Raw genomic sequence first — 12,121 nt, 5'->3', positions numbered from 1 at the left:
TACTACCCTCGATTTTTGTGATCCAAACTTCTGCCCACCCCGTCTGGCTCAGCCCAAATAAGGGCTTGTTTGTGCCGTGGGCTGAGATGTCCTGAGGCTGCCTCAGCAGAAGTCAGCCTTGGACCAGGGAACATGGGTGCAGTATTGGAAACTTTTACAGGGGTCGTAGGAGAAACATCCCCAAAACAAGTACTACAAAGCCCTGAGCACTGAGTCCTTCAGTTTTCAGGAGTCTGTGGGATGGGAATTACCCTCTCGATCTGTTCATCTTTCATCTTCTCTGCTCATATGATTTATTGGCTGGGGCTGGGACTTGCTCCTGCTGTGTTTACTTCCTAAGTGAACAAGTGATGCAGGATGTTTGCAGGGAGCTCGGGGGCTCTAGAGCAGGATCAGGCCATGCAGACTCTAGCAGAAGACCAGTACAGGCTGTGCATACATGTAATTTGGTAGCAATTGGTACCGCACAGTATCCAGTTGTGATTCTGGTATATCCCCTGTTTCATCAAATATTTGGGTTTGTGGGCCGGAAACAGAAGGTCGGTGTTTGTGTACTGGTGTCCACCAGCTGACAAACCTTTCTGAAGGTGGATGGTGTCCATCAGTGACGTAGGGGATGGCCGTGCTCCACAGGCTGCCGTGCATAGAGAAGGATCTGTGCAACAGAGCCAGGGCAGTCCCAAATCGCTCATCACAGCTGCTTTACCTGTTTGCCTCTGTTCCTTAAAAAAAGTCCCTCAAATACAGTGACAAGGAAGGTCATCTAGATATTTCAGACCTATTTCCAACCTGATCATGTGTTGTGCCTGTTGCTTTCTTTGTGTTTGGTTACAAATACTGAAATTTGCAGGAGGACTTACCTGATCACAGAATCACAGAATGGTTTGGGTTGGAAGGGGCCTCAAAGCCCACCCAGCTTCAACCCCCTGCCATGGCAGGGACACCTCCCACCAGCCCAGGTTGCCCAAAGCCCCATCCAGCCTGGCCTTGAGCACCTCCAGGGATGGGGCACCCACAGCTTCTGGGCATGGCATAGCTTATAGTTTATTTTCTTATCATCTGCCTATGAAACTCCGTAATAAATCCAAGCATCTAGAGAAGTTATACCCGTGAGCACCTAATTAATCACACATAAATACAAGAGGATGAGAAACTTTCTGCATATTTATCCAAGTGCTATGGAAATAGCATACCTAACGAGCACATCAGGCTAGTAACCAAGAATTGTTGTGTTGTGTTTTTTAAAGCCTCAAAGTGAACACCCAGCTGGTAAGGGCTTCCTAACACGTTTGTGGGAGTGGTGTGAGACATCAGGACTGAGAGGAGAAATGAGGACTCGTGGGGCATTAATTGTGGTGTTTCCTCCTCTGGAGCGGGACCCCAAGCAGGGTGGCAGCACGCTGCATTTTGGAGCAAGGCTTTATGAAGCTCCCAGCTTCTGCAGGAGGGAGCGTGTGTGCAGGGAGCTGGATAGGTGGTGCCTGTAAGAACAGCTCAGGCAAAGAAACCTCCTGCGTTTAACTCGGGGTGCTGAGCCACGTGGGAGCTCCAGAGCCGTGAAACTATGGCTGAGAGGAGCAGGGAGCGAGCCTGGCAGCTGCAGCTGAAATCATGGCTTTACAGCTTGTCTCGATACGTTCAGCTAGAATTAACATTTCTTTTGCTCATGAATTGAAAACCAGCGTCAGGATGCCCAGTGGTGCAGAATTTTGTGCAGCACATCCAGGGTAAATATATTTAGCTAATTAAAAAAAAATAAAATGTTACGCTTGTGCCTTTTTTTAAACTGCACTGGAATGAGAACTGGAATTCAGCTCACAGTTTCCAAGAAAAATTTTGCATTAAAGGAAGTTTGTCCTTGGACATTTTTTCTTGTATGAAGAAAAGGAAGCCCTGAATAAATGCATTTATCCCTGTAATTCCCTAAATACATGTAGATATACATAGAATCCTGGTTATTAAATAGTAGCAGAAAATTTAGTGTAACTTTTTTGTTGATCAACATGCTTAAAGACAGCCTAAGGAAGTGAAGATTTGTTTTAAGAAAATGGTGTTACAGAGATTTAAATAAAGTATCTGTTGAGTTCAGCTTGAGCAGATATTTCAAAGCAAGCAGGCTTCATACCTGGATCAAGTTCATTGCTGTTAGGGCAGAAATAGTCTTTGCTCTCTCCCTTTTCAGTCACTGGCATTCAGTATTAACTCAGTTGGATTGTAGTACTGTGTATTCAAGGAACATTTAAAATATAAAATAAATTCTCCTCTTTCCTTATTTGTTGTAGGGTCTTCTTGGTGCGTTAGCAATCTTTAAAAACATCAGTACATCTCTGACGAGGGGAGACTTTTTGGGGTATGGATTAGATGTGGTTTTAATTTTATTTTTCTTTTTAACTGCATAAAGGTTCTTTGTTTTGGGGATGGTTCATGTAACTATTACCGTTTGTGTGCAATTCTTTTCTATTCTTTGTGCAGGATTAGAATTTCTTCATGCCATGTTTTTAAAACTATTTTTGGATAAAAGGCTGAGGTTTTCTCGTATATTCCTGAGGATGTTCTAAATATGAGCGTGACACAATTTCTGTGATCAAAGGTACGTTTTTGCAGAGTGCTTTTATTCCTCTGACGTGTGTGTGCTGGGGCTGTAATTTGCGGGACAGCTCATGGTGCTGTGCGGTTTTATGGCAGGGAGATGGCTCCTCTCTGTGGGGAGGAGTGGTACTGGGTTTAGGCACGGCCATGGAGAAAATGTCCATGTAAGGGAGGCTGCTGGGAGAGGCAGCTCGCATGGCCTTAGCTCGAAATGCTCTGCTGCTGCCTGCGAGGCTAAAAACCAAACAACCAGCCTCAACTGGCCTGGAGTGCCCTTATGCCAGCTAGGCATGGGATCAGGAGGAAATTTTACAAAGCTCTGCTTCTAAGCATTTTTTTTCCCCAATTTTTCAAATTTAATTTTATTTATTTTTACAAAATATGAGATGATACTCGGGTCTGCTTCACGTTTGGTTTTAAAAACCATATTTTCTAACGTGGTAAATCATAAAAATATGGAGAGATAACATCTTTCAGCTGACCTGTGCTGAGGAACTGAATGCTGAGTGCAATGGCACAGGCTGATGTGTGTAGGTAGGACGTGGCTCCATGTGTCTGTTACACCAGGAAAGTTTATTTTTGTAGCAGGGTTCCTGGCGCTTATGGGCATATTACATGCATATCCGTGTAGATAGATATTAGCACCATCCACTTTTTTGCCTGAAAGCATTTCAAATACCTAAAAATTCCTCTGGCCATATTCTTAGTGAGTGTTTGTTGGTAATTTCCTGTACATGTTGTAACCCCATGGCATTCGATCCTGCACCGAGTGGCAGGGAGCAGTGGTTCTGTGGGGTCTCTTACCCCGGATAAAGTTTTTTTTCACTGAGAGCTCTTTAAAGCAGAAGCCAAAACATGGCTGAAATGCTAACTCCTTGTAGCTCTGATGTGCCTAGGGGCCTTGTTTCCTTCCGAAGATGAGTGCCATTTCTCAATTTAAGCTCACCTGTGATGCTGGCAGGGACAGGAGTGCGTTTGCCGAGGTGTCACGGGGCTTTTTCACTTGTCTCAGCTGAGGAACAAGTAAGATGATGTTCCAGACTGCCTTTTGGAAAGAGCGCTCTCTGCTGATGTTTCAGGTAGGAGGTCCTGTTGGAGTCCTATCAGTTCTCACTAGAGCTTTCTCTTTGCCTCATTTCATGAGCCGTTATTCCCCAGCGGCGTGGCTCCTATCACATATCCATTGTGCGCCCTTACCTGGGCAGGCCAGCGCTGTAAGCTGAGGAGGGAGCCCTGAGCTCAGGTGCACTGCATAACACAGCTTAAAAGGACTCAATTCCAAGTGATTTCTCACTTTAACCTTGAAAATTTATCTCTCTTTTTTTTCTTTTTGAAGTTGTTTCGGGAAAGCAGAACAGAAATTCCCTTTGAAGGGCTTCTGTTCACTGCAAAAAAAAAGGAGAGTGGTAAATGATGCACGGGATTTTTCCTGAATTAAAAATAAAAGAGAAAGCTTACGAGTTCTGCTGTGCTGGCAAGCTTGACAAAGCAAATATTGGTGGAGAGGGAGAGCACGCCTCCCCAAATCTAGCTGCGAGTATAAATAGCTTCCATGTCTTCAGTGCTGGCCTACCTTTGGGTTAAAGCTCCTGCACGGCAGTAACCCACAAGTCTAGGGGGTTTAAAACCGTTGTGTGTTTTTTTTTTTTTTTCCTTCAGTACTGAAAACAAATTCTTCATTGGTGAGCAAAGCAAAAAGCTTTCAGGCTTGCCAGTAGGAATTGTTAAATTAAAAGGTTGTTTCCAGAACACTTGTATCTCATCACGCCAGCACCAGAAGCAATTAATCCTTTACCGCCGCACCGGAGAGGACTGATGGACTGGAAGAGATTAGATAATTTTCAAGATGTTGAAAGGATCCTGCGTCTCGGAGCAGACCCATTTACGAGAGGTTTATGAGTGCTGTGCTTATAAACTCGCTCCGTACAAGGAATGAGCTGCGTGCTGGCAGGCTCCCAGGGCAGGGAACCGACAGCGCAGCAGCCGCGCGCTATTTTGGTGCGTCGGATCTGGGAGGAGCAGGAAGAGATGGGGGAAAATCCCAGCTGACCTATATTTACGCTCCTGTGGGAAGTGTTGCCAGCCCTAACCGTCGGGTAAGAGTCTGGCAATGGGATGTGGGAGCGCTTGCGAGGCTCGGAGGCTCCCAGCTTAACAGAACAGCTCCTCGGTTGTCCCAGGCTCTGGGGCGCGTGGCTCAGCTGCTCCCTCTCTTCCTCTCCTTGGGGTGACACCGTTTGTTCCTGTCTCCTTGCAACCTCACTTTTCTCTTCCCATTTGTTCCATTTCCCACAAGGCTTGCAATGTCTTGTCTCCCTCCTTTCATTTCACACCTCTCCTTCAAGACCAAAACCAGCCCCTCGAGCAAGGACCCTCTTAGCTTTTGTGTTACTTACAGGAGAATTAATTAACCCTCCTGCCCTGTGCACTCCAAGTATTGAACTGCTGTGATTCATTATCACACTGCTCTTAATATCCTTATTAGAGTCCCATGCCTTACTTTTGGTAATCCTTTCTTTCTCTCCCGATGCTTTCTCGCTGTGATAAATTAGCTAATGGCCACTTAGTCCTCTTCCCCACATGGCTCCTGGCCCTGCCCCACGCTCTCAGTTCGGGGGGACCAGTACCACTGTAATGCTGTGTGCAATTGGCACTTGCAAGGAGAATTCAGTGTCACGGCTCTTTTCTTCAGTGGGAGCAGTTATAGAGCAGGGAGATGTGCTTTTCCCCTCTCATTTTTTTCCCCATAAGGGTACAGATGTTGAAAAAAGCCTTTGCTTTGATTGTTCTTTCTTGTCTCCTACCTTCTCGACTCGGTCCCTGGGCACACCTCCCAGGGCTTTTGTTTCACGAGCCTGTTTGCTGCCAGTCTGGTTTTCGTGAGCTGGAGATGGGAGCAGCGTGAGAGCCAGCTGAGCCAACAGCGAGGGATATTCCTGTAAGGGACTGCGAGCTTCCCGTCTTTGGCAGCCTGTACCAGGCAGAATGTTAGCTCAATCCAGGCATTAAATGAAAATTAAATATAGCTCTTTGTCCTCTGCCCAGAGGTAGCGTTTTTCTCTTACACATCACTTCTCTGTTCCTGGATACCCGTTCTAATACGAACGTAAACTCACAGGCACACGAAGTGCTGCCTCCTTACTTAGCACATTTTCTTCTCAGCTGTTGAAGTTGGTGAAATCATCCTGAGTTGTGAGCAGCAGTTTCAGAATCTGGCTCGTTTTCCAAGGTTTTAATGGATTGCTGGGTTGAAAAGATGATTGTAGCCTGCAGGAGGATCGAAAAGTGACTGCAGGAAATCTCATCTCTGTTAGGTGGCGCTGTTAAAATAATGAATATTGGCAATATTGCTGCTGAAACATCCCAGCTAGGATATAAAAATTACTAGATCAGGCCATTTTTCCCCATTTTAGGTCAGAAAGAGAGGGTGTTGGGAGCCCTGGGGCAGCAGGACCCCCTGCGCCCCATCCCGCCTGTCCCTCTGCTTGCTCTGCAGCACGGGGAGTAACGTCAAGTTTAAGGCTTGACATTTCCTGGTTTTCCACTCAGATATTATGGGATATGGCAGTAATGACCTCTTTTATCAGGGCACAACGTAAACTTCCTAAAAGTAGACTGGATTGACGTTCGGTTTGCACATTCCAGAGTGAACAGCTACGGAGAACGTGCTTTAATTGCGAGTGTTAAAAGTGACGTGGGAATTCAGGCTCAGCACTTCTGACTGCTGTGGCTTTAATTGAGGAGCTGGTATTTTATGAGGGGAGGTGGAAATAAAGCTATATACAGACAAGTGTGCAAGTTAAATGCCGCAGTTCCTTTGCATACTTGTAAGGCTAACACAATTAGTTTCTTCTAAAAATATTTTATGCCTCTTTAGTAAGCCTTTGAGAAGGTTATATTTATAATTCTCTTTATGATGTTTTGCTGCATGTTGTTAGCTGCTAATTATTAAAGTATGTTGCTCTAATCAGAGAGCTTTTGCAACATGTGTTAATGGCAAATCAGGAACTTATGGAGACGCCCTCAGTTTGCATTATCAGTTGATATAAAAGCATGTGAAAATGCAGAGCCCAAGAACCCTCTTTAAAGATGAATTTCTTTTGTCAATTGACTTTACAATTTTGGACAGGACAAGAAGGGATCTTCGCCCAGGCAGGAAGGCATATGTATGTGGGGAAAGTACCTTTGGCATGGAGAAAGGCTAGCATAATCCCTCCATAGTTGAAGGATTTGGAACTGTATGGCTGGTGAAAGACCAGAGACCTTCTGGGATCAATGAGGGGAATGGGAATGCTTCCCTTCTTCCTCCACTAAATGACTGTCTGTCCTCATTGCCCTCCTCAGGTGCTTTCCTGTGTACCATCCTCCTGCGTGGCTGGCAGTTCTGTATTGGACATTGGATCAGACCCCATTAAATATCCCTCTGTAAGCTGCTAAACATTGTTTTTGCCCTCACCCTTGGCACATACCGTGACAACCTGAGACATCTAGCCCAAATGGTAAAGACCCTAAAAACTCTCAGATGCAATCGAGGGAGTGGGAGAGACTACGGGCCTTTGGCATTTGCAGTGACTGTGTTAAGGGAAAGTAGCTAGGGACTAAACAGTTGTTTAGACTCAGAAGTCCATGAAACACCAAAAATTTTGCTCATATGGTGCTTTCTCAGCAGCATTTCTTGTTCCTGCAGTGCCCGGTGGTTGTGCTGTTCTGTCTGGCAGCAGATTTAAGCAAGCAAAAGCCGAATTGGAAAACAGAAAATAAATCCAAATGCTAAGACTGGAATAAACGCATATATTAAATATTTCACTAAGTTTTATCAGTGAAACATTTGGTTATAGTTTGTTTGGTTTTGACTTAAATCAACAACAAAACAAACCAAAACTTTTGCAAAGCAATTGTTTGAACTTTCTGCTCGACTGGAGAAACTTAACAAAACAAATACTAATTAAAATTAACTTGTTACTGTAACACTTGACCATAGAAACTTCCCAGGCCTTTACTGTCTTCTGACTTGTAGTTGTTAGGATTTCTCCAGGATGGCAGTATTTTTGCTCCTTTGCTTTGTCCAGTGACACTGAAATTCCTGACATAGGAGCCTGGCTCTCTGGCGAGCGTGTAGGGATCTGTAATTGTTTCCTGTCCTCAAAATGGGGCCAGAGACTGAGGGTTGGGGGGGAGGGAAATGGGGAAAAAAAAAAAAAGTAGAAGTCTCACACTATTGAGGTCTCATTATTGGTGCAAGAAAAAAAGATTGTTCCCTTAAGAATTGGTGTCCAGTTGCTTTACTGTTATTTTTTAATTTACTGCGAAAGGGCTGAAACTTCACGTTTTTCTTGTGAGAGCTGGGATTCTCTTGTAATTTTAGGAATCTGGACTGGGGTTTTCAGGAGAAACACTAAACTAAACTAAATGCAGAAAACCTTAAAACAATAGTGTTATCAGCTCCTGAGAACCCTTGATGTTTCTCTTACAGCTCTTAAAAGCAACACGTGATAATATCAGAATTTTATCTCTCAAGTTGGCCTTCCCCCAGAGAAATTTCTCTAGCTGCAGACAGAGGTTGAGAAAACACAACCTGAGTACATACAAAATGTTTCATTTCCGAAGGACAAATTTGAAAGACCCCCCCCTACGTTATTTTTTAACAAATCTTGTTTATTTTGGGGCCTAACTTGTGATTTCCCAACATTTGCGATTGCTGATCTAGGTCTTGAAAGCGGGCAGCACTTCACCATCTGTCAACTGTGGGATGTCAGCATCCTACAAGGAAGGCTTTCCCGCAGTTAGGATGTTTATAATTCTAGCAGAAGGCTTCCAAATCCCCCCTAATGATGTAGCGGGGACAGCGGTGGAAGAGCCAGTGGTGTCCTGGCTGCTCGGGGCTTGTGTTCAGGGCTGGGACAGACCTGGCAGGGATCTTAACACCCAGGCTTGTCAGTTTGGCACTGGGCTCTTCTTGGAGCATTTGTCGCACTGGGAAAGCCTCACGTTACGGTGCCATCATACAGGGCTGTGGCAAGTGCTTTGAGCTGTGGTGTGGGGCCTTTGCTTGGCCCCGCCGAGGTCCAGGTGGGCACATGACAGAAGTTTAAGCCACCAGCACAGATACTTCCAGGATGGTGTTTCCTTCCTATGTTTGTCATGCTCTGGCTGTTCCTGTTAAGAGATCTGTGGTGCAAACCCAGTTCCTAAAGCTGTTGAAGTACACAGCCAAGCTTGCGTTGACTGCAGGAAAACCAGGGCTTCCTCACCTAGCAGAGCTACGTCAGTGTTGTTCCCCATCAAAGCCATCTAACCTTCAAACCAAATGCATCAATCGTAATGATTTTGACTTTGTTCTTCCCTTTGCTGATTCTTTACAAGCAGTTTTTAATCTTGGCCTGTAAGCACCCTGCAGCAGGGATTTTGTTTGTGTATACGCAGTACCTAACGCCGGGAGGTCCCAGTCCTACTTGAAACTACTGGGCACTGCTGTAATGTACAGAGTAAATAAAAATAGCGATCAAAACGTCAGCAATAAAAGAATAAAATATGTTAACTGCAATAAAATACTTTCATGAATGCTTAGTTATATTTTATTGGGCTTTCAGGACTTATATATCCTCCAAGTCTTTACGAATACTTGAGACTAAATAACAACATTTTGGTGAACACTGAAATATTTGACATTTTCAAGAGGTCAAGATCTATTTTATAATCCTTGGCAAATTCAAATCATTTCCTTTAAACTGTTTACACTCGAGGGAGTTATGATCCTGTTTACTTCTCACAAATCGGGAGGGGTGGAGCGGGTTTGGTCTGGAGAGGTAGATCCAGCGGGACGAAGCAGCAGGTTTGGCAGCCCCGATGGAGCACGCAGCAGGAGAGACAAAGCACAGAGCAGGGATGATGCCTTCGTGTCTGCCCTGTGCTTCATCAGACGCCTGTGCCCAGTGGCACGAGGAGATGTTTCATAGGCACGTGGGCTTCCTATAGGCAGCTCTGTGAGAGCCCAGCCATCCAGGGGAAGGTCTGGCTGCCCTCTGGTATCCTGGCCTCCAAAATAGCAGAGAATGCTCCTGACTGGAAACAACATCCACAAAAAAGTTTCTGCACTGCCAGCTGTGGCAAAGCCAAGCTGTCACAAAGCTGTTTGGTGAGCTCTGCAGGAAACAAAGCTCCTGTTGAAGCTGCTGGCAGCCTGCAAGCTGGGCACGAGCGCAGGGCCATGACATGAGGCAGACATCAGCGTCGCAGACCAGACCATGACTCTGGTCGTGCCCGTGGTGTGCTGCCTGTCCCCACACAGAGGCAGAGCAGGGTTTGCTAAACCTTGGGGCCGTCCCCTGCCACCCAGCTTGGCTTCCAGAGCATGGGGGGTTTTGAGACAAGGCCAGGTGGCTGAAGTGCCACCAAGTCTGCAGGCCGGTGGCTTGGGCTTCGGTGTCGCCACATGGGGACAAGGAGCCCCACAAGGCTGTGTTAGCAGCCTGGGGATGGCTGGATGGTGGCAGCCCTCTGGGGATGACCTTGACCACCCCCCACCTCACTATACATTAAAGGAGGCTGTAGTGAGGTGGGGGTTGGTCTATTCTCCCACGTGCCTGGTGACAGGACGAGGGGGAATGGGCTAAAGTTGAGCCAGGGGTGTTTTAGGTTGGATATTAGGAAGGACTTCTTTACTGAGAGGGTTGTGAGGCACTGGAACAGGCTGCCCAGGGAGGTGGTGGAGTCACCATCCCTGGAGGTCTTTAGAAGACGTTTGGATGTGGTGCTTGGTGATATGGTTTAATGGAGGACTGTTAGTGTTAGGTCAGAGGTTGGACTCAGTGATCTTGGAGGTCTCTTCCAACCTAGATAATTCTGTGATTCTGTGCTTCTGTGGCCGGCCTCATGGCCGCCATACCAGCCCTGTCCTTCACGAGGCCTTCTCGTGGCGCCGACCGCTAGATGGGGCCGGGCTATCTCAGTAGGAGCGGGAACGGCACGAGCCATAAATCACCCCCGCCGGCGGGCCGGAGGCCCCCGCTGCTGGGGCACCCCAGCTTTTTAAGGGCAAAAATACGCCTTTGTTCCCCGGCTGACCCGCGCGGTGACATCAGCGCCGCGCTTCCCCCGGCCTTGCCGGCGCTGACACAAGCCAGATGGCCGCGGCCGGCCGGCCCCGCGCTCGCCGGGGCAGGGTGGGAAGAAGGGGTTTTATGATCAGCTGCGGGAGCGCGGCGAGGCTGCAGCCTGGCCCGGTAATTACGCCTTCACTGCGCCCTTTATTCCTGGCGGTGAAGGTCGCTGGGAGGGAAAAAAAAATAATAATAATAAAAAAAATCACGTTTTTATTTGTAGTGTTTGTTACGGACAGACCTTTGATCTTTTATTAGTCGGTAGTCTGCTCTGGAGGAATTTTCCCCCCCTCCTTTTTTTTTTTTTTTTTTAAACCGGTCCTGCAGTCACTCGTGAAAATGACATGTTTATTTATGTTTAATGGCCCTCTCAGGCTGTTCATTGTGCAGTACTTACCTTCCCCCTCCTTTTTGTCTCCATTTAGTAACACAAAAATGTTTTGGTTTTGCAGCGAATTTAGTTTGGAGAAGTCAGAGTTCAGGCATGTTAATACAAGCAGTTTTCCATCAGATATACTCCAGAGTGATGTGGTAATATATAAGACCGTGTATTACGCGTTTGTTCGTTAGGGGGTCGGAAGAGGCCGCGATCGGCTTCTTAATCTTATCCAGGAAATGCCCAAGACAAAACCATTCCTCAGTTCATTTCTGGGCGCTCGCGTCCCGTGGCTCCTTCGCTATGATATTCAGAAACAGAGGGAGGCAGCTCTGAGGAGGCCGGTGGATGTGCCACATTGCTCATTAGCCCCCTGGGGTTTAATCCTGCTTCCAGCCGTGTCACCGAAAGCCTCGGGATCACCTTTGGTGGGGGCTGGCTCGCGGCCCCGATGTCCCGTAACCCTCTGAAGCCAGCGCTTCGAGGCAGCTGCGTTTCCTCTTTCCCATCGTGGGGTAAATGGAACAATTAGTATTCGCGCATTAAATCCTTCTCAAATAAAATCTTGCGACTGCCATCTCTCCGTTTTCTATATTTAAACTGCCCGGAAGGTTGTTTAAATATATCTCATGGACAGTTTACAATGCGAATTATTTCCTGCCTTTAAAACAAGAAGTCGGGGGTTTAAGATAACTGGGAAGTTTATTACAGTGCGATGTCACGTTCCTCAGACAAGTCATCAAAAGAACAATTTTTAGCAAGGACTGGTTCCTAGCACTCACCATTCACAAATGTGGAGCTTGATTGTATTTTCAAAAACAAATAGAAAAGCCTGCCCCTTCGCTCTGTCCCGCATTGCTGGATGTTGAAGCAGGACTCCTGCCACCTCCCTCAGGCCCTGAGTGGCATCCCTCAGTGCCTCCTCACTTCTGACCGTACAGGTTGCTCTGTGGTAGGTATCTTAGGCATCTGTTGTGAATGCCCCCCACAAAAATGTCCCCTCCCTCACTTGGTGGCCCAGAAATCTGCTCCACAGAATACCATGTAATACACATCC

General features: G+C 46.6%; 1 protein-coding gene across 6 annotated transcripts in view; it reads left to right on the top strand.

Annotated features, from left to right (window-relative positions):
- MSRB3 (methionine sulfoxide reductase B3) overlaps positions 1–12,121 on the top strand; it is an 83,154-nt gene that overhangs the window by 6,453 nt on the left and 64,580 nt on the right. For 2 of the 6 annotated variants that reach the window (XM_068669296.1, XM_068669294.1), the window contains exon 2: positions 2,473–2,590. The exons of 3 other annotated variants lie outside the window; for them this stretch is intronic. Coding sequence is in view for 1 of the 3 variants with exons in the window: in XM_068669292.1 (XP_068525393.1) it covers positions 4,485–4,685 (201 nt within the window). In the remaining 2 variants the exon portion in view is untranslated. Of the gene's footprint in view, positions 1–2,472; positions 2,591–4,195; positions 4,686–12,121 lie in introns of those variants that run through there. One more of the 6 variants, XM_068669292.1, reaches the window with a different exon arrangement.

The sequence above is a fragment of the Anas acuta genome, chromosome 1, assembly GCF_963932015.1.
Source record: "Anas acuta chromosome 1, bAnaAcu1.1, whole genome shotgun sequence".
NCBI classification, from domain to species: domain Eukaryota; kingdom Metazoa; phylum Chordata; class Aves; order Anseriformes; family Anatidae; genus Anas; species Anas acuta.
The sequence above is the reverse complement of the archived record's forward strand: the minus strand, read 5'-3'. Positions and strand labels throughout refer to the sequence as shown.